General features: G+C 45.7%; 1 protein-coding gene across 1 annotated transcript; it reads left to right on the top strand.

The window, feature by feature from the left end:
- The first annotated feature begins 503 nt into the window (after nucleotides 1–503).
- On the top strand, nucleotides 504–21,977 carry LOC110082183 (acyl-coenzyme A synthetase ACSM3, mitochondrial). The gene is made up of 14 exons (XM_072982564.2): nucleotides 504–819; nucleotides 2,511–2,744; nucleotides 3,200–3,410; nucleotides 5,016–5,223; nucleotides 8,696–8,839; nucleotides 11,485–11,641; nucleotides 12,818–12,897; nucleotides 13,735–13,858; nucleotides 15,392–15,472; nucleotides 17,410–17,511; nucleotides 17,990–18,117; nucleotides 18,212–18,311; nucleotides 20,413–20,532; nucleotides 21,733–21,977. The coding sequence occupies exons 2-14, from the start codon at nucleotides 2,562–2,564 to the stop codon at nucleotides 21,817–21,819; spliced, it is 1,725 nt and encodes a 574-aa protein (XP_072838665.2). The 5' UTR covers nucleotides 504–819; nucleotides 2,511–2,561; the 3' UTR covers nucleotides 21,820–21,977.
- The last annotated feature ends 167 nt before the right edge of the window (nucleotides 21,978–22,144 follow it).

Here is a 22,144-nt window from a genome sequence, read left to right as displayed (position 1 = left end):
AAGATGGGCTTTATTTGCAAATCTTATCCCTGGGCAGAAGACGTTTGCAAGGCTGCGGGGTCTGGGAGGAAGATGGTGCCATAACAAGAGCTAATGCGTTTTTCTTGTGATCTGACCCTCAGATGAGAAGGTGTCCCAGGATTTCGGGAAGCGCGGGTTCTCTCCCCACGTTTTCCGACTTCTGCTCCTCCTCTCCCGCCTAGGATCCATAGTAAGTGGAGTTTGCACCTCTGCTAGTTTGCAGAGGGAGGCACAGCTGGGGTGTGTCCAAAGTGCATTTCCCAAGGTCAGCATTGGAGTGCACCTGGTTTGTTGTTTTAACCCTCAAGCAAGCATTACCCCCCTCCCCTGCGCGATCCGGATCGGACCCCTGTGCGTGGATCAGGAGAGCCCCCCCCCCCTTCTCTGGCCCTCTTCTCTTTAATCCCCGCCCGGTCCCCTCGTCAGGCAGGAGCTAAAAATAAAAGCCAAGGGCTCGTTCCCCGGCTGCATTCCTGGCGGGGCGAGCGCGCTTGCTGGCGAGACCCCGGTTCACTTTCCCCGGAGTCCCCGTCGGCCGTCGGTCGCTTCGCTACTGGAAGTGGGAGGGCGTCTGGGCGCGCACCGCAACTCTTGAAAGTGCCAGTCCCGGGACGGGTCAGGCGGAGCCGAGCGGGGGGAGCGGCCGATGTGCCCCGGACAGGGGGGGGGGGGAGAAGAGTGAAAACGGGGAAAGGGGGGGGGAGGCCAGACAGTTGGACTCTTCCTAGGCGCTGCTTTCCCCCCACGCGCTCCGGCGCCCGCTGCCCAGCGCGGCGTTGCTTTCCAGGCGGAGGGAAGGTGAGTGGATTTTCTTGAACAATAACTTGGAAAAGTTTCCTCGTGTTTCGCATTGCTGGAAAGGGTAGCCATGTTGCAACAGCAGCCCTATGAATCCTCCTCTCTCTGGCAAAAAAGGCACCTTAAAGCCTGGGATTTCAATTTGTGGAGTTTTTTTTTTTTAGAGCAGCTTTCTGACATGAGAGCAGAAGAACATCTGGCTGGCGAGATGCTGGCTGTGGAACCAGAGGTTGGGTGCTTGATTCCCTCCTTGAGAGGGGCTGGGTGCAATGATCCATAAGGTCCCTTCCTGCTCTTCAGTGTATGATTATTATCTGTATGGCCATAAAATTGGGGGACTGCATCCCGCTTGCATCTGAAGAAGTTGGTTTCAGGGCCATCGCTGTCATATTGGCACGTCGTCAACTTATGGCAAACGAGTGGTCAAAATGTCCTAGCGTCGACTGCCCATTGTAGCTTATATCAAACAAAACCTGTGGGCCTTTAAGAGACCCCTTGGCTGTTTCCTTGTTTGAGGTTATAATTTCCAAAAGAATTGGGTGTGCTGGCTGGAAGATTGTTGGAGATGTAGTCAAACTTTTTCCAAGCTCTACTCATGATGTGCACCCTAACTGTGTGGGTCCTGTTCTGTGCCTTCTGACTTCAGAAGCCCCTGGATCAAGGACAGCAGCCATAAGTCTCACGGCTTCTAAAAGGATCAAACAGAGTGTATCTAGGTTGTCCTTATCTAGAAGATGTTTGTTATCTGTGTCTCATTGTTTGCTTAAAGGTTAGGAGGGTATGGTTCTGCATGTTGAATCAGAGGTAATCCCAGGTGAGCACAAATCAAATTCCATTGTGTCCTCTCCAAACACATCCAATTGAACTAACCTCCATCCATCTACCGTGAAAATCAATAATGACCTTAGCCCTATAAATGCAAACAAGTTTGAAATTGATCTGGAAAGTATTAGAGACTGAAAACAGAAAAGTCCTGAACAGAGTTGGAAAACAGCTACATTGAAGAAGGTTGGGGTCCCCTAGACTGACTGCTCCAGGAACCAACCAATTATTCTGTGTTTTTGACATGGTAGGAGTTTTAATTCTAAGGTCTGGAGAACACATCAGTGGTTCTTAACCTTTGTTACTCAGATGTTTTTGAACCGCAACTCCCAGAAACCCCAGCCAGCACAGTTGGTGGTGAAGGCTTCTGGGAGTTGCAGGCCAAAACTCCTGAGTAACCCAAGGTTAAGAACCAGTGCATTAGACCACACTGGAGGCCTTGTCAAGTAGCTTGTGACCCATGGGCTGCACCGTTCTCATTGTCCTTCTGAGATACAGTGGTGCCTCGCAAGACGAACACCTCGCAGGACAAAAAAAATGCAGGACGAATGGTTTTTTTCAATCGCTATGGTGCCTCACAAGACGGCTTCTTCTATGGCTGTGCTTTGCAAGGTGTTTCCCCCCCCCCCCAAGACCGATGCCTCGCAAGACGAAAAAATTTCATTTGTCTTGTGAGGTTCCCATAGGAATGCATTGCAATGCATTCCTATGGAAAGCCGCTTTTTGCAAGACGATTTTTTTTTTTGCAAGACAGTGCTTTTCATGGAACGAATTACATTCGTCTTGCAAGGCACTACTGTATTAGATGTTCCTTTCCATCAGAGATTCACAAAGGCTTGCTCTGCCTGTTTAAACATATGTTGTTGCAGAGAAACTAAAGAAGTCAGCCTTCTCCAGCTGCTGCCTGCGCCTGCACCGCCATGGCCTTGTTTAAGTTCTTCTGGAGCCTGAGAGCACCCCGCAGGTTCCTTCACCAAGCCAAGAGGTACCTGGCCTCTCCGATCACCTCTCACTACGAGGCCATCAACCGGGGTGAAAAGGAAGTGCCCGAGTATTTCAATTTTGCAAGCGACGTTATGGACAAATGGACAGAGTTGGAAAAGGTAGGGCTTCTGCCACCTCCAGAGCTGCTAGGCAAGGAGGTCCTTGGTGTCCTTCTGTGACCTCCGCGAGGGACCGAGGGAGGAACTCCTTGAGCAAGCTCAAGACATTTTGCTCCTGGAGTTGGAAGACAAGATGGTATAGTTTCCCATTCCATGTCCAAAAAACGTTCTGGATTGCTTGTCTCCAATCCTGGCCATAGATGGGAGTTTACAGGGAGCAAGACAGGTTGGACATCAAGCATCAGTGTCTGCCACCTGAAGCAGCTGCCTCACACTGCCCCATGGTAGGGCCATTAATAAGATCCTTGATCCTTCTGACCTTCTTGACTGTGCTTTCCTTTCATGATTTAGCCCCACATTGTCTCCAATTCATACCAGCACAGGTCTCTCCCATTTCTTATGTAACCCTTCTGGCCACCTTTCATCTTGTATTGGCTTCTGGCTTGGTCTTCTAGGAAGGGAAGAACCCTCAGAGGACCGTCTTCTGGTGGGTGAACAACCAGAAGGAAGAGGTGAAATGGAGCTACGAGGATTTGGGCGTCTTGTCCAGGAAAGCTGCCAACGTCCTCTCCGGTCCGTGCGGCTTGCAAAGAGGGGACCGGGTCCTGATGGTGCTGCCCAGGATTCCGGAATGGTGGTTGCTGGTTCTGGCTTGCACGCGGGCAGGTTGGTGAATGTGACGGAAAAGACCCCACACTTCCAGCAGCAGCAGAAGCCCAAGGTGTAAGAGTGCAGGCGCTCCTCAATGGCAGTTCACATGGCTGAGCCTCCATGGAATGGCCCAAAATTTGAGCAGCTGTATCGATCCATCTGTGAGCTCAGAAAAGTAGCCATGTTGCAAAAATGGAAAAATAATATAAAGCTCGCAAAATCGGTAAATGTTTTATAGGTGGTATATAACTCCGGAAATACTGTCAAAGATTTACACAGAGGTGTCAAATGTGTGTTGGAAGGGTAAAGCACAAGAGGGAAGCTTTTATCGTGCAGTGGCCTTGTAGAGAAATGAAGCAGTACTAGATAGCAATACATACTACATTGTGGGATGTGGTGGCACTGTGGGCTAAACCACAGAAGCCTTTGTGTGCTGCAGGGTCAGAAGACCAGCAGTTGTAAGATTGAATCCACGCGATGGAGTGAGCGCCCGTCACTTTGTCCCAGCTCCTCGCCAACCTAGCAGTTCGAAAGCATGCAAATGCGAGTAGATAAATAGGGACCACCTCGGTGGGAAGGTGAAACGACGTTCCCTAGTCACGCTGGCCACGTGACAATGGAAACTGTCTTCAGACAAGCGCTGACTCTACGGCTTGGAAACGGGGATGAGCACCGCCCCCTAAAGTTGAACACGACTGACTAAAATGTCAAGGGGACATTTACCTTTACCTTCCTACTTTGTTACAAAAAATATTATTCTGTAATACAGTATTCCACTAAACTCAAAACTGTTTTTACTGAATAATATAGATAAGACAAAGAGTAATCTAGTTATACATATAGTTTCAGGAGCCAGAATTTTTTAAGCTAAGAACTGGAAGAAATTTGAGATACTGAAGGAAAAGGGGCTCTTAGAGAAGATTTGGGAAGCGGCAGAGATGGATAGATTATCGAAAGTGTTGAAAGACTATCCAATACAAAAGGCAACAATGGGATTTGTTATATAAATGGCTTGAGTCAGTAGATAGAGCTTGATAAACAGAATTAAACAAAGAGGTAACTGGAAGTAGAAATCTGGAATAGCAATCAAACTGTACAAAGGTGAAAAGTGGACTTGTTATTGTAACACGAACAACAGGATTTGATGACAGTACAGTGGTGCCTCGCATAGCGACGTTAATCGGTGCAGAAAAATCACTGCAAAGCAATTTCGTCGCTATACGACTTTAAAAAGCCCCTTCAATGCGTTCCGATGGGTTTATTTTAGAGATTACCTACTGTATTTTTCCGTGTATAAGACTATACTTTAGTCTAAAGTCTTTAGACTAAAACTTGAGGGTCGTCTTATACACGGAAGTAAGCTGAGGAGAGAACAAAAACATGTGGAGGGGAAAGGAGGGATCAAAGCGATCCTGCAGCACTTTGATCCCTTTCCCCCCACACTTGCTAAGCCTCCCTTAGATTTGCTAATTTTGGATTAGAAAAGTGGGGGTTCTTATACATGGGGGTCTTATACATAGAAAAATACAGTACGTACACCCATGTACAATTTTTTCTTCTCCAGGCAGGGGGACAGCTGGGCAATCAATGGAAGTCTGACTCCCTACTTTTTTTGCCTAGGCATTGTTTTCATTCCGGGGACATCCCAGTTAACAGCTAAGGACATTGCCTACAGGCTCCAGGCTTCCAAAGCCAAATGCATTGTGGTCAGCGAGACTTTGGCTCCCGGAGTGGACTCCATTGCATCGGAATGCAAATCCTTGAGAACCAAGCTCCTTGTGTCTGACAGAGGCCGAGATGGCTGGCTGAACTTCAAGGACCTCTTGCAGTAAGTGTTGAAACCGTGATGGGAACACCAGAGATGGGAAACCTTTGGCCCTCCTGATGGACTACAACATCCACAATCCCCTTCCACCAACCATGTTGGGTAGATCTGATGGGCAATGGAATAGCTTGTTTATATTTACATTTGCCTTGCAATAAGCTTGCTCTAAATGGAATTGATTTAGAAATCACATGGTAGTCACATGGTATTTGATGGGGAGGTGATCTCTTGGAAAGACTTTTAAGCTGTTTTTAAGATGCATTGCATCTCAATTGAGGGGGACTACCCTGGCTTTTAGAACGGTTGCATTTGAGGATTTCTCCTGTGCCCGTCATGTTCTTTCCTAACAGCCCCTGAAGAAGATCATACAAGTAAATTTTTAGCTCAGATTCATTGGTCAATTTATCAGGAAAAGAAATCCATTCATCCATCCTGAGATTTTGTCTCTCTTTTGCATTGTGTCATTCCTTTGGCTAGCCTCCTATGGAGCATCCACTGCATGAAAAGCCCCTTCCACAGAGCTAATATGGGATCATGCCATTGGTACATAAATTGTCATTATGTAAAGAGGGGCTGCATTTTCTTTACAAAGGTCACTCACCCCTTGCAGATTGGTCTGCAGAAGGGATGCGGATCCTGCACTGCTACACCAAGCGGGGCTTTCTGTCAATGTAGAGATACAATAGGATACTGGATTGTTGTTTCCATTCCCATGATCTGCCATACTAGTAACAATATATATACAGTGGTGCCTCGCACAGCGAGGTTAATCCGTTCCGGATTAACCCTCGCTGTGTGAAAGCATCGTTGAACGGAACGTAAAAACCCATTGGAACGCATTAAACATGGTTTAATGCGTTCCAATTGGGCCGAATACTCACCGTTCAGCGATGCTTCAGGATGGCCGACAGCCATTTTCGCGCCCTCCCCTCGCTTTACGAGGGCGCAAAAACGCTGCGTGTGGCCATTTTGGGGCTTCCGGCGGCCATTTTGTAGCCGCCGAACAGCTGATCGACGGGTCGCAAAGCGAAGGTCAGTAAGCGAACCGCTTACCGACCTTCACTCTGCGATTTTCGCCCTATGCAGGCATTGTTTTACGATTGCATTTGCGATCGCAAAACCAGCCTCGTAGAGCGAATTCATTGCTCTACGAGGCGCCCGTTGTGCGAGGCACCACTGTAGTGTGTTTGCCGGCACTGGCTCACAGCATTATGTTGCAGACACTCAGAGATCAACCAATTAATAACCAATTTCTTCTCTTGCTTTTTGAAGATGAGGACATGAGATTCAACCATTTCCAGTCTTTTGGCTATTTTGACTGCCACTCTTGTGCAAAACACTTTGCTTCTGAACCAACATGGGAAGTCTGGATAGCCATTTTCATATGCCCGGACAGCGGGTTTAACCCTTCATGGTGCACAACTTGTGCCAGAAACATGGTTGCAGAATAACAACCCACTAGGTTTCTGTTGCTGATGGAGGTGTTCCAGTTGCCTGAAAACTTGTACCTCCCAAGTTTGGGTGGCTGATGAGAATTGCAGAGCTTGGATATCATAAAAAGTACAGACATTTTGAAAGGTGAAAAGTGTGCTATATCATAGAATCATAGAATAGTGAAGTTGGAAGGGGCCGATAAGGCCATCAAGTCCAACAATGTTTGCTCGATGCAGGAATACACATCAAAAGATATCTGCCAAGTGGTTGTCTAAGTTTCCCTTGAATACCTCCAGTATTGGAACACTCATCACCTCTCAAGGTAGTTGGTTCCACTGTCGTACTGCTCTAACAGTTAAGAGGTTTTTCTGATATTCATCCTAAATTTGGCTTCCTGTAACTTGAGCCCATTGTGCATGGCCTCTGAAGATGTCGGCCACAGAGACTGGCAAAACGTTACGAAGAACAACCTTCAGAACACGGCCAAAGAGCCCGAAAAACCCACAACAACCATTAGATCCCGGCCGTGAAAGCCTTCGCGAATACAATTTGGTATCATCTGCAAATTTGAGAAGCATTCCCTGCACTCCCTCATCCAAGAGATACTATATCTACAGCATTCCCTCTGTCTACCAGGGAGGCTACCCGATCAAATAATGAGATCAGATTAGTCTGGCAGGATTTGTTCTTGACAAATCTGTGTTGGCTTCTAGTTATTCCTGCATTTTTTCTAGGTGCATACATAGTGTTGGTATTATAATTTGTTCCAGAATTTTGCCTGGGATTGATGTCTGGCTGACTGGCCTCTAGAACTTCTTTTTTAAAGAAACTACCACCATTCTGGAATTCCTTTTCTTCTTAGGATCTCCTGCCATGGGACCTTACTTATCCTTCTGAGATTATTAAATCTGCATTTTTTAAAATCCAGCATATGTACATGGCTGCACTCTGCTTTGGTTTCCTAGAATCAATAATTCTAGTAAAACATGATCACTCTCGCCCAGAGTTCCCTTTACTGCCATTTCCTCCACCAAGTCATCTCTTTTGGTTAGAATCAAGTCAAAGATAGATGGTCCTCTAGTTTCTTTCTCCACTTTTTGTGGGAGAAAATTATTAGCCACACAAGCCAGGAATTTCTTGGAAGGACCATACTTTATGGAATTTGCCTGCCAACATATATTCGGATAACAGAAATCTCCCATCACTACTACTACGTATCTCTTTGAAGTCCTTGCAAATTTGTTTTTCAAAGTTTCATCTGCTTCCTGTCCTTGATTGGACGGCTAGGAGTAGACTCCAACTTCCATGTTCCTTTTGTTGTTGTTTTTTTGCCCTGATCCTTTTGATCCAGATGCTCTCAATGGGACATCCAGCCTCCTCCTCCTGTATTTCTGCGCAGGAATGCATATTTTTAATATATATACTGCAGTTCCACCTTCCTTTCTGTTATCTCTGTTCTTTTCAGTTTAAAGCCCTCCTGATGAAGTTCCTCATGCTGTGGCCAAACACAGTCTCCTTAGGAGCAAGCCGTCTCCTGCTAGCAGTCCTTCTTCCAGGAAGCTTAGCTAATTGTCCCAGAAACCAAACCCCTCACGTTGACACCACCTTTGTAGCCAGTCATTCACTCAGAGTATTTTCCTTTCCCTTTCTATTCCTCTTCGTAATACTGGTATCATAGATGAAAAAAACTATCTGGGCCCCAAAGTCCTTGAATTTTCTTCCCAGAGCTTCAAAGTATGATGTGATTTTTTTCAAAGCTCTTCTTGGCTGTGTCGTTGGTTCCCACGTGGGCAAGAAGAAAGGGTGATGTATCTGTGGATTTTATGAGTCATGGCAACATCCCTTACCTGGCCTCCAGGGAGAGAGCATACCTGGAGAGTCCATGGATCTTCCTGGCATATTTTGGTCTCAATTCCACGCAGTAGGGAGTCTCCTGGTACAGCTACTCTTCTGATCTTCTTTTCGTAGGGTGCGGGTTCAGTGACTGTATTTTGCTGTGCTTCAGCCCGTCTCATGGCCAAACCCTGTGATTGTTTTTTAGAGCTGCCCCTGCCAACCACAACTGTGTGAAGACAAAAAGTGATGACCCCTTGGCCATCTACTTTACCAGTGGAACGACAGGGACTCCCAAAATGGTGGCCCACTCCCACTGCAGTTATGGCATCGGACTCTCGATCTTCGGCAGGTAATAAATACTGAATATTTCCAGATTCTCCTATAGTTTTATTTGTTTGTTTGTTTATATCAGAGCATTGCACAATTTAAACGTATGGACGTTATGAAAAATTAAAAACAAATCAAAATGTAAGCTATTGTCATTTATAGTCTTTATATTGAATAACCTTTGTTAACCTGTAATAGTTATTCACCGGTAAATTTGGAAGTGCTGGTTCCCACTTCTTTTTAGGCATCTCCCTACGAGACAGTGTAAGACATTGTGCAAGCATCAACAAAACTTCAACCGGAAGGAGGAAAGTCTGAAACTCAACAAAACCTGGCTCCCAGCTCTCAAAAACACAGAGTGCAAAAGGTCAACGAACTCTACCCAGCCACAAGGTCAGGGGATTACTGCACACAAAAGACCAGCTAATGACACCCATCAACCACAGGGACAGATAATCTCCCCTCCTTATCAAAACAATACATCCACAACAAAACACATTAATCAACCATCTCCTGATTAGGACAATAGCCTACCTCACAAACTAGCCTTCTCACAGCCACAAATACTCCACCCACTCCCAAGCCTACCCAGAGCACAGTTTGCTGTCCTCTGAAGATGCCAGCCACAGAGACTGGCGAAACGTTAGGAAGAACCACTTTCAGAACACGGCCAAGAAGCCCGAAAAACCCACAACAACCATTAGATCCTGGCCGTGAAAGCCTTCGCGAATACATTGTGCAACAAATGAAGAGCAGGTCTTCTTGTAAACATATGGCTCCTAATTGTCCTTCAAAGACCAAACATCATCCAAGCTTCTGGATTGCAAGAGAGGTGACTAGCAGCATTTGACTGTTCCTGAGAAAAGCCATTACTCTCTCAGCCACTGTGGGGATTGCAACTAAAGTCAGAAAAGAACAAGGCAGCCTAAGGATGGCTTGTAGATGATGCCATAGTCCCAACTACTCAGAAAGTCTTGGGGCTTTCACTCTGCAAATCTTGATTCCACTACATCACTGCTCTTTAAGGAACTACAATATTTTTCTTGTTTTTGCTGCAACGTTAGCATGCTTTCTTCTATTATCTCCCATTATGGGCTGGCTTGGGTGCTAAGATCATCAGGAGAGGCCTTTCTTTCAGTCCCACCACTTTCATAGGGGCTTCTTCTGGGGACACAGGAGAGAGCCTTCTCTGTGGCCGTATCCAGCCTTTGGAACTCCCTCCCACAGGAAGCTAGGTTGGCCCCTTCTGTGCTGTCCTTCTGCAAGCGGACGAAGATCTTTCTCTTCAGGCAAGCCTTCCCTCAGTAACCAGCTAGCTGCGTGTGATTTTTAGATGGATTGTCATGCATTACCATTTTTGCCTAGGTATTTACTACTACTTGAATTTTCCATTTTTGTCTTTTCAGTTTCTCAAGAGTAGTATTTGTTTTTTTCTTTTTAATATTTGTATACTTATTGTTCTTAGCTTTGATACTGCCTTTTAATGACGTAAGCTGCCTTTCTATACTTCTTAGATTTAAACATTGTATTTTAATATTGTTCTTTCTTTCTTTTCCTTCCTTCCTTCCTTTGATTTACATCCCGTTTCCATTAATGCCAAGGCACTACTCTGGGCAACCACAACAAATGTAATACAAGACAAAAATTAAAATAAGAGCATTAAAAGCAATTTTACAAATGACCCTTAAACACAGATGGCACAGACCAATCATATAGAAACAAAAGTAGACAGAGGAAAGTGGGGTGAGGCGAGGGGGAGGGTGGCTCACTAGGGTTGATGTGGAAGGCCTCTCTGAAAAGCCCTGTCTTTAGTTGTCTGCTAAATATCAAATAATTGATGCTTTTGAATTTTGATGCTGGAGGAGACTCTTGAGAGTCCCCTGGACTGCAAAGAGAACAAACCTATCAATTCTAAAGGAAATCAACCCTGAGTGCTCACTGGAAGGACAGATCCTGCAGCTGAGGCTCCAATACTTTGGCCATCTCATGAGAAGAGAAGACTCCTTGGAAAAGACTTTGATGTTGGGAAAGTGTGAAGGCAAGAGGAGAAGGGGACGACAGAGGATGAGATGGCTGGACAGTGTCATCAAAGCGACCAACATGAATTTGACCCAAATCTGGGAGGCAGTGGAAGACAGGAGGGCCTGGCGTGCTCTGGTCCATGGGGTCACGAAGAGTCAGACACGACTAAACGACTAAACAACAACAAATATCAACAGGGAGAGGACTGGGCAGAGCTCCTATAGAAGCTGGTTCCTTAAGGTTGGAGCCACCACGAAGAAGGCCCTACCTCTTATAGAAGACTTATGGGCCTCCTTCGGGGTGGCCACCCAGATGGACCTCAACTGAGATGACTTGTGGGTCAGGATCATATTTTCCTTGTAGGTAAAGACTATATTCCCTTCCTCTCTCCTTTGCTGCTACCAAGTTTAATTGCCTCTGTGTGTGTATTTACCCCTTCCTTCAGGCCCTTATAACACCTCCACATAGCCAAGCTTCAGGTAATTGAGTTCTACACCATTCAGCTTCAATTAATTTAATAAGGTGCTTAAAGGATGCTATTTCTTCCTGGGCTTTAGGAATTAAAATTTAGGAATTTAAATTCTCTGGATTCTGTTGGCCCAAGTCAGTTATTGATTGAAAATCCATTTCCCCCCTACTGAACAGCCACTGCCTGAAGCTGAGCCCTTCATCTGTAATCTGGACTATATCAGACCCGGGATGGGTGAAGGCAGCCTGGAGTTGTGTGTTTGCTCCTCTCATTCATGGCGCATGTGTATTCATCCACCACCTACCAGAGTTTGAACCAACACTTGTCTTAAATGTAAGAATAAGCATGTGCAAGGTGTGGGTTGCATTTTAGGGGACGAGCCAAAGCTTAGTGGACAGGTGTCTGCTTTGCATCAAAAAGGTTGCAGGATCCATCCTTGAGGCCTCCATGTAAACCCATGTCTGAAACACCAGAGCACCTCTGCCAATTACTCTATGCCAGAGGCGGGCACCTTCATGAGATCAAAGACCCATCAGGATTCCCCAACAGCCCTTCCCCTACCAAAAAAAAAAGTACAGTCGTGCCCCACTGGACGATTACCCCGCTCTACGACGAATCCACTTTACGTTGATGTTTTTGCAATCGCTTTTGCGATTGCAAAACGATGCTTTAAATGGGGTTTTTTCGCTGTGCGATGATCATTTCCCTGCTTCTGGAACCAATTTTCACTGTACGACGATCAGCAAACAGCTGATCGTCAGGTTTCAAAATGGCCACCAGCTGAAGAAAATGGGCCCCCCTGCTGTTTTCTAGGACAGATTCCTCGCTTTACAGGCACCGAAAATGGCTGCCATATGGAGGATCTTCGCTGGACGAGCAGGTATTTAGCCCATTGGAACACATTGAACGGTTTTCAATGTGTTTCAATGGGTTTTTTATTTTGTTAATTCGCTGGAACGAATTAATGTCGTCAAGCGAGGCACCACTGTACTTTTAATGCATTTGTCTAGCTGGGAAATGTATCTTTATCCCGAAGCAGGAGTGAGCAACATGGAACCAATTCAACAGTGAAATTTCCATCTGTGGAGTCCTCTGGGGGCCATTTGTTGTTGTTAGGCTCCATCAAGCCAGCCCTGACTCATGACAACCCCATAAATGAGCAATCGCCAGAATGTCATCTCCTTGACAGCTCTTGCAAAATAGGGAGCACCCAAAAGGTGTGGAGAAATGAAATAATGAAACCAGAGGTGTCAGAAATCCACTTCCAGTCAATTGATCCTTAACTGTTCACAGCTTGCTGCAGTAACTGAAAAGGAAAGGAGATAAGAAAGTGTCCCCGTGTGTCTCTGTGGGGAGTTACAGGGGTTTTCCAACAGGCCTGATTAAGCTTTGTGACCCAGGAGGGCATGGGATTATTCTCAAAAGGAGGGGCCTCTCAGTTCGTCTGGAGGGTGACTGGCCACATGTATCAGTCTCATTAATGACTCTGCTTTCATTTTCTCCATTCAGACTCTTGCAAGTTACCCTATCACCAATTTCTGTGCACCTCCGACTGGATTCCGTATGCTGGTGCAGGTTGATCTCACCAGGTAGTTTTCCTTGAGTAACTAGCCATGAGTTTTGAGGTAGAGACACTCATACCCCCCCACCCCCAGTGTTACTAGTTGGATCAGATCACCAACATTAATATAAAGTTATTTGCTTCAGTGTATTCGAGGGGACGGAATAGGCAAGGAGACCGGTCAAGCATTATCCTTATCCTCTTTTTGAGATCTATATGTAGATTGGCACTCTGAAGCCTCCTTCTTTCTTTCTCTGGGGCTACGTCTTGTTTCTTCTTGCTCCTCCATTGTAGCTAGAGAGAAGCAAGCTCACATGGTTTCTTCGTAATGTCACAACGAGCATACAGGGACACATAGAAGCCAACTTTAGGAGCTTCTGCAATCAAAACTAAAAGTCTGTCCTCATCCATGGAAAACACAGATTATAAATTCCCTAGTACAATGAACAATCTGTTTTCTTTTCCTTTTCCCTTTTTCTTGAACCAGCGCCCAGCACGACTTCCCACATTCAACAGCTGCATGGCCAGCAAAAGGCTGCTCCTTGCTGCCAATTATTTCTGACTTCAACGATATGTGTGAGCATAAATATGCAGACAGACACACACAAGGAGTTTAGTTTAAGATTTTCTAGGACTTTCTGTTACTAGCCTGACTAGAAAAATCACTTTATCTCACATTCAAAGAACTAGTTTTAGCTGACCCACCCTTCCCACAGAGTTAATCTCTGAGGGAACGGTGTGGGAATGGATAGCTCAGCCTAGGAGGAAAGGGATGGGACCCCTCTGGAGGGGAAGGTTGACTGAAGGACAGGAAGGGAGGGGCCTCCACTTCTAGAATTGCTCACGACTGCCATTTCTTTTCCAGATACAAATTCATGAGCCTGAAGCAATGTGTGACTGGAGGGGAGCCACTCAACCCTGAAGTGTATGAGCGTTGGAAGAAACAAACAGGGCTGGAACTCTATGAAGGATACGGACAAACAGAAACAGTACAGCTGCCTCCAATTTTTTGCATTCTTTTTTATTTGCTGTATCCCACCCTCAATGGCTTTGCCTTCCCCTGATACAGTGGTGTCTCACTTGATGACGTTAATTCGTTCCAGTGAAATCACTGTAGAGCAAAAACGTCGTAAAGCAAAAATAAGAAACCCATTGAAATGCATTAAAACCTGGTTAATGCGTTCCAATGGGCTAAAAACTCACTGTCCAGCGAAGATCCTCCATATGGCAGCCATTTTCAGTGCCTGTATAGCGAGGAATCCATCCCTAACCACAGCGGGGAGCCATTTTGAGCACCCGGTGGCCATTTTGAAAACCAACAATCAGCTGTTTTGATCGTCATAATGTGAAGAATCAGTTCGCGAAGCAGGGAACCGATCTTCGCAAAGCAAGAAAACCCCATTTAAAAGATCGTTTTACGATCGCAATTGCGATCGCAAAAACATCGTCGTGAAGCGGATTCATCGTAATGTGGGGTAATTTTTAAGCAGGGCACGACCGTATATAGAAAGGAGTGCATTTATGGAGCATGTTGCTAGATGCATAAAGAACAGTCATCAGAGAATATTTCAACAATCTGCCGGTAGAAATCAGACAGCTGGAAGGTTCATTCCATATGAGCTGTGGTGGCTCTCCCTGTTTCAGAGTTTTGAATTTCTAGTCACATTCCTTTGCTACGCAGTAGAAGTATACAGAGAATAGCTATAAGTTACCCAGATAGTCCATCCCTTTCTCATTAACTGGCATTTACAGTCTCAATAACTCACTCTAAGACATTAGTAGTAAAAAGAATAAAAACATTTCATTACTTCCAGTTGTAAGCAAATGAACAGCAAAGAAACTGCTTCCAACAGATTAAAGAGAGGGAAAAGAACACAGAGCAGAGAGGCAAGGCTCTCTTTGAAGGAATAATAGAATGTCCCTCCCAACCACGTCCCAGCAGCACGCGAGGTGGTAAAAACTTCAACATTCCCACTGCTTGAGGCAGAAGGAGAAGCACTGCCAGAGGCTTCCATCTTGGACGTTTTCCCCTTTTGCTCATTTGGGGGACAGATAAGGCCCATGGAGGCGAGTGGCCTCCATTTTGGGGATGCTGTGAATCCACTCTGGGTTTTAGTTTGCACTTTGCAAGAGTTATCTAAGGTGCTTGAATATACTGTGTAAAGTGCAGGGACTAAAACTCCAAATGGATCAATACCACCTCTGAAAAAGGACTAAGGTATCACTGGACACGGGAGCAAAATAAAAAGTGTTGTTCCTTATTTCATTGGTGATGAACAAGCTAGTCCCTTTTCTTTAATTGCTGTGATATATTCCTTTAGTTCTGCTCTTATCGTTCCACCATCCTGAATTTTGTAGATCATCTCGGGAAGGGGAGGGCAATTTACAAATCTGTCAGAAAATGCAATCTCTTTAATCATATAAGTCTTCACCTGGTTTGCAATGTTTTCTGGCTTCTGTGCAAACACACACACATATATACACGACACATATAGCTGTGTTGCCTTTTCTGTCTCTTTCAGGTATTGGTGTGTTCAACTCTAGAAGGAATGAAAATTAAGCCAGGCTCAATGGGAAAGCCAGCTGTACAGTATGATGTTCAGGTATAAGGAAACATTCATATTCACAAGATCCATCTGAAGAGTGGTGAAATACAATTCTTCCTCAAAGCGATTGTTTAATAGAAAAACTCACATTATTGAAATGGACTGTTTTATGTGAAGTGAGCACCTGTAGCTTTGAGATACAGTGGTGCCTTGCTTAATGATGTTAATTCGCTCCAGCGAAATCACTGTAGAGCGAAAACGTCGTAAAGCGAAATAAAAAAGCCCATTGAAATGCACTGAAAACCGTTCAATGCATTTCAATGGGCTAAAAACTCACCGTCCAGCGAAGATCCTCCATAGGGGTGGCCTTTTTCGGTGCCTGTAGAGCAAGGAATCCATCCAAAAACACAGCAGGGAGCCATTTTGAGCACCCGGTGACCATTTTGAAACCCCGACAATCAGCTGTTTTGATCGTCATAGTGCGAAGCAGGGAACCAATGTTCGCAAAGCGAAAAAACCCCATTTAAAACATTGTTTTGTGATCGCAAAAACATCATCGTGAAGCAGATTCGTCCTTATACGGGGTGATCGTTAAGCAGGGCACAACTGTATATCAGTGCACTTGCTGCCTTAATGTATTTCAAGGGGTGAGGGGTGGTCCATAAAGGTAGAGTTTGGAAACAGTGCTATTTTGGACTGGGTATTTTCTGTGCCGTCCAGTCAGAACCAACTTATAGCAACCCTAATCGGGCTTTCAAGGTAAGTGAGATATTTAAGGAGTGGTTTTACCAGTTCCACTCACCCAGTGAGTTTCGGTGGCTAAGTGGGGCTTCAGACCCTGTTCTCCAGGGTCCTAGTTCATCATTCTATTCACTATAACACACTGGGACTACAGTTCCGCAAATCCCCAAGTTTGTCTGGCCACGGTCTGTGTGTATCTGGGGATTCTGGTATTTGTAGTCTAAAAAGAAATGTTTTTACCTCTGCAGTGGGAACGGCAGAGAACTGGGCTACTCACCTGGAGTGTAGGGGAACCCTGGCAGCAAGCTGGCTCCCCCCTCCCCGCACCTTTTTTGCCATCAATATTAAGGGGAAGGGTTAGTTGGAAGGATTAACCCTCTATCCACCTGCGTAGCCCGAATTCTGCACCTGCTTCAGGAACAAGCAGCCTAGGACTTTGCCGATGTCACTGCACTTCCAACTCCAGGATGGGCTGGTCAGCATCGACGCGTGATTCCCAACCTTAGGGCCCCCAATGTTCTTGCACTGAAATGCCTTCACCACTAGCGATGCTGGCTAGGATCTGTGAGAGTTGCTGTCCTGAACATCTGAGAACCCAAGGTTGGGAAGGCTGACGGAGACAATAAAGATGCTTTCTAAGAACAGCACTGTCATGTTAGGATGACTTTTCTTTCAACCGACATGGCCATTGGATGTGCTGGATGGGGCATTTGGGGAGTTGTGGTCAAAACAGAGTTGGCTGGTTTGCTCAGTGGTTTAGGGGTTGAATTGGGAGTTCAATTCCCCGCTGCATCTCCCAGAAGAGCCAGCCTGGGTGGCCTTGGGCAAGCTGCACAGTCCCAGAAGAAGGGAGTCGTAAACCACATAGAAAACCCTGAAATGGGACACGATAAGTCAGAATTCACTTGATAGCACATCCAAAAAAAGGTCAGAATCATAACTGTTTCTACACTGTCTTGAGGAGGACCAAATGTTGCCCACATCTGGTCTACATATCCATACGCTGGATTTCATTTTTTTATTTTGTTTTTTGGTATGACACTGGAGGGAAAAAAAAGGATTATTTCTTTCACAACAGAATACTGGAAACAAAATTCTTCTACTGTTGTTCTTTGTTCCTGGAATTCGAAGAACCAGCCTGCAAACTCCAGGCATAATTCTGATTACATTGCATGCCAGGTCTTTGTAAAGTAACACTGATTGACTGAAAATATCATTGATACAATCCCTGTTGTTTCTGTTGCTTCTTCTAGATTATCGATGACCAAGGTAATGTTCTGCCTCCGGGGAAAGAAGGGGATATTGCTATCAGGATCAAACCCAAGCGGCCATTTTGTCTTTTCACCCAGTATGTTGTAAGTATTAATGTTAGCCTAACAGGTATTTGGTGTATATTAGAAGACATGTTTGGAATCCCTATCATGTCCTACGCTGTTCGATAGATCTAGCGATGGGCGATTCAATAACATCAGCTCCTGTTTCCAACCACCTGAAAGATCTGGTAAAGGATTTAGATGGCTGCTACAAAAAAAAAAGTGGTTTCACAGTAGAAAGCATCATGATTCCAAGACAGGGGTTGGTACCACCGGGCATCAGCAAGTAGACCACTTCAGCATTGAACCCATGGGGCATCATATTTATTGAATATTTATTGATTGATTGAGGGGGAAATGCACGTATAACCAAAACCATACTGATCAGACTCATGTGGTTCAAAGAAATGTATTTGAAAAGAGTCACTTCTGTTGCTACTTTATCTTCTGGAGGTACAACATTCAATATAGATAGACTTGCGGGCATTGATGTGATAGAATTACATGTTGTCGTTTCCAGGATGATCCCGAGAAGACGGCAGCCACCGAGCGTGGGGATTTTTACAGCACTGGAGACAGAGCGTTTAAAGATGAAGATGGCTATTTTTGGTTCGTTGGAAGGTCGGACGATCTCATCAATTCTGCTGGGTAGGTTCACTTTGGCTGGGGGGGGGGTTTCCTGGCCCATCTGCTTGCTTTCGTTCCGTGCTTCTCCTTGGACTTCTTGTGTTCTCCTTCACAGATACCGCATTGGCCCCTTCGAAGTGGAAAGCGCCTTGCAGGAACACCCGGCTGTTGCTGAATCGGCTGTTGTCAGCAGCCCAGATCCTGCCAGGGGCGAGGTAAGGCTCACTTAAATACAACACTATCGAAGGTAGATTCCTAGTCATCCTACCGGGAGCACAGTCACGTCTGAATACTTTTACACACACCACTTTGTCATCCTGCCAACTTCCATGAATCCCCAACGGAAGGTCCCAGAAAACATTTCATCAGTGAAGCAAAAGACAAAACGTCACCCTCCATTTCTCATACAGAAGCCAACTGGATCAAGAGTCTGATAGTATTTTGGCACAAATACTCAGGTGCAAGGTTCCTGCTAAGGTGCCTGCCTGCATGTGTGGCAGAGGGACTTTACCCGCTCTCCATGCAGCGTTCTTTCTCCTCCATGGACTGACAGGACTAGTTTTCAGCCCCTTTGGTTCCAGTCACAATGGAACCTGGCACAGAGGGAATCATGTACGTTGGCAAAGTCGCCTGCGAGGGGCAGAGCCCCACCCAGTGGGGCTTAAAAAGTTAGAGGGAATGTTGCTTGGGTGGCATCATTAACCACAGATGGTTAAAGAAATGTTAAGGAGGGGTGCCTCAGGGAAACAGCGGTGGGTTTTTCTAGACTGCCTTCCCCAACATCTGCTACCTGAGCAGGTCTGTCAAACTGCCTAATGTTGGCCTGACTCTGATCCCGAATTCTGCCAATGGTCTTCATTCTCCTAAAGTTACCTAGTGCTTTCAAGATGCCTTTGAACTACAGCCTCTGTGATTCCCCAGCCAGCACGAGTAGCAGCCATATTACCCAGGAGGTTATGGGAACTATAGTTCACAATAAACTAACTTTTCTATGCCCTACAAGAAAGTAAAACTATATCAAGCCAATGGCTATGTTTGGAAAAGGCCTCTTCTAGACAGGGTGTTTATGTTCCTCCTTGTTCTTTGATCATAACACAAATTCCCCTGATATTCAAGCTGTGGGCTAAACCGCAGAAGCCTCTGTGCTGCAGGGTTAGAAGACCAGCAGTCATAAGATCAAATCCACGCGACGGAGTGAGTGCCCGTCGCTTGTCCCACCTCCCACCAACCTAGCGGTTTGAAAGCATGCAAATGCAAGTAGATAAATAGGGACCACCTCGGTAGGAAGGTAACAGCGTTCCGTGTCTAAGTCGCACTGGCCATGTGACCACGGAAGATTGTCTTCGGACAAAACGCTGGCTCTATGGCTTGGAAATGGGGATGAGCACCGCCCCCTAGAGTCGAACACGACTGGACAAAAATTGTCAAGGGGAACCTTTACCTTTACCTTTTATCATTTTTTAACTGCTTCTTTTTTGTCTGTCAGCAAATTCTGAGTTTATTTTTAGTACCACATTATTTCAGAGGGAGGAATTTAGTGCTATGGCACTTTCTAGTCTTAGTGCTAATTCAGAGGTCCCCAACCTTTTTGGGACCGCGGACCAGCTGAGCCTCCGAGGAAGGCGGGGACCCCCACTAGGTGCATACAGGTGGGGGAGTGCCCACCTGCCTGCCAGCGCTGGCATGACTGCTCCCCCACCCCTTCGCACATGCAAAGAGGCACCTGCACACCTCTCTGCACGCCCGCCCAACTTGGGCACATGCGTGAAATGGTGGGGGAGCACCCGCACATCCACCAGCGCTGGCATGAGCACTCCCCCACCCCTTCGCACACACGCAGGGGTGCCTGCACGCACACATGCATGCATGCACGCCCGCCCACCCCTTCACATGGGCACTCGGGCACATGTGCGAAGCAGTGAGGGAGTGCTCATGCCAGTGCTGGCACATGCGCATGTGCGCAAAGCAGCTGTGGGGAGGGGAGTGCATGCAGGTGGGGGAGGGAAATCTGTCTTCATGGCCCGGTCTGGCTCAGGCCACGGACCGGTACTGGGCCGCAGACTGGAGCTGATGACCTCAGTACTAATTGATCAGCCAAACCAACGTACAAAACCCCCTCCACCAACATCTCAACCCTTGGGGTAATTCCAATATCTGCGAGACTCCATGCAGCAACAGTTCATGCTACAATATTTTGTTACAGACTCCATGTTTCTTGGCTAATGTAACCTATGGGCCAGTACACCAAGAAACCAACCACACTGGAGCCAGTGATGTCTTTCAGCCATTAATACATGTATAATTGGTATTCTGTAGGTGGTGAAAGCTTTTGTCGTCTTGTCTCCTGCCTTTTCATCACATGACCCAGAAAAATTAATCAAGGAACTCCAAGATCATGTGAAGAAAACCACAGCTCCCTACAAGTATCCGAGAAAGGCAAGTATCCTCCCAGCAGAGAGACTATAGAAAGGCACAATGTGAGTGTGAAAGACTATCCTTCGGGAAATGTAGCCAAAATTTTGGAGTTCAGTTCCCCACTGGGCCTCGTTGAGAGGGGCTGGACTTGATGATTTATAGGGTCCCTTCCAGTTCTGCAGTTCAAAAGTTGTTGCTGTTGTTGTTGTTGTTGTTGTTGTTGTTTTTGTTTTTGTTTTTGTTTTAAGATACTTTTCCGTGAGGGATATGTATCAAAATGGCCAGCCAGATTTGCAGTATTCTCTGGCTGTTGTACCTGAATATAAGGGGATATTTCATGAATATTTTTAACCTTATCAACATATACTGGCATGTTACTTCAAATCCAAAGAGACTCAAAGCTCTAAAGTGTCTCTGGGCAAATCCTGAAGTCTCCAAAGCAGCTCCAATTCAGTTGAGATTTGTCCTTCCGTGTAACAGATTATGCAGTCCTGTTTCCTTTGTCCTAAAACGAGGATTAAGAGGCTATGGTTACAGAAAAAAAGAAGAAAAAAGTTGACTCAATAGCTCGAATCCAGTTAGTAATTGCATCTAGAATGTGTTGTGTGCCATCAAGTCAGAACTGACTTACAGCAACCCTAATAGGGCTTTCAAAGTAATTGAGATATTTAAGGAGTGGTTTTACCAATTCAGCTCCCCCCAGTAAGATTCCATGGCATCTGTGGTACTTACTTAACTCTTGACTCATCATTTTGCAATAAATTCAGTGAGTTCACTCTAGTTGGGATGAAGAACTGAAACACTTGTGTCATGTGACTGAATTTTCACACAGCTGTAAAAAGTGACATAGCGCAATGTGATCTAGTGGATAGAGTGTCGGACTGGGATTTGGGGGATGATCAAATCCAAAGCTTGGGAATGTTACTTTTTCTGGATCGCAAATCCCAGAATTCCTCAAGCTGCGTGGCCAGTTCGCTGTGGGATTTTGCTAAGTTTTACCCCAAAACTACTATTTTCAGGATGCGTTCAAGTGTCTTCAGAACCATGAAACTATACGGTGACTTTGAGCCGGACCTTCTCTTATTCACCCAGTCTTAACTCACAGGGTCCTTACCAGGATTAACAAGAACAAAGCCCAGGCAAGCCACCCCTGAGCTCATTAGAAGAAAAGCAGTGCAAGTGAGAAATAACTTTTTCCCCCTTTTTGCTTTCCCAACCCAGATCGAGTTTGTCCCAGAACTGCCAAAAACTCCTAGTGGAAAAATTCAGCGGGCCGTGTTGAAGAAAAAAGAATGGGGAAAGATCTAGCTTCAGCTGTCGTCCCACGATGGACCTCCCTTTCCTCTGGGTCCCCTATGGGGAGAAAGGGGGCATATCAGGAATATAAATGAGATAAATAAAAATGTGATTGTTTGGTTTTCATCTCTGAAAAACAAGAAAATTACACAACCAAGATGCAACTGTCATCTACTCGTTGTCCTTTCATCTACTCGTCGTTTAGTTGTGTCCGACTCTTCATGACCCCATGGACCAGAGCACGCCAGGCATCTACTAATAATACCCAAATGTTCCTTAGTTCCTGGTTTGCTGCCTCTGCATGTTGGCAGTCATGGATTACTCAGTCTTGTTCACT

This window comes from Pogona vitticeps, chromosome 13, assembly GCF_051106095.1.
Source record: "Pogona vitticeps strain Pit_001003342236 chromosome 13, PviZW2.1, whole genome shotgun sequence".
Classification (NCBI taxonomy): Eukaryota; Metazoa; Chordata; class Lepidosauria; order Squamata; family Agamidae; genus Pogona; species Pogona vitticeps.
This window is presented reverse-complemented; position numbering and strand designations above follow the sequence as displayed.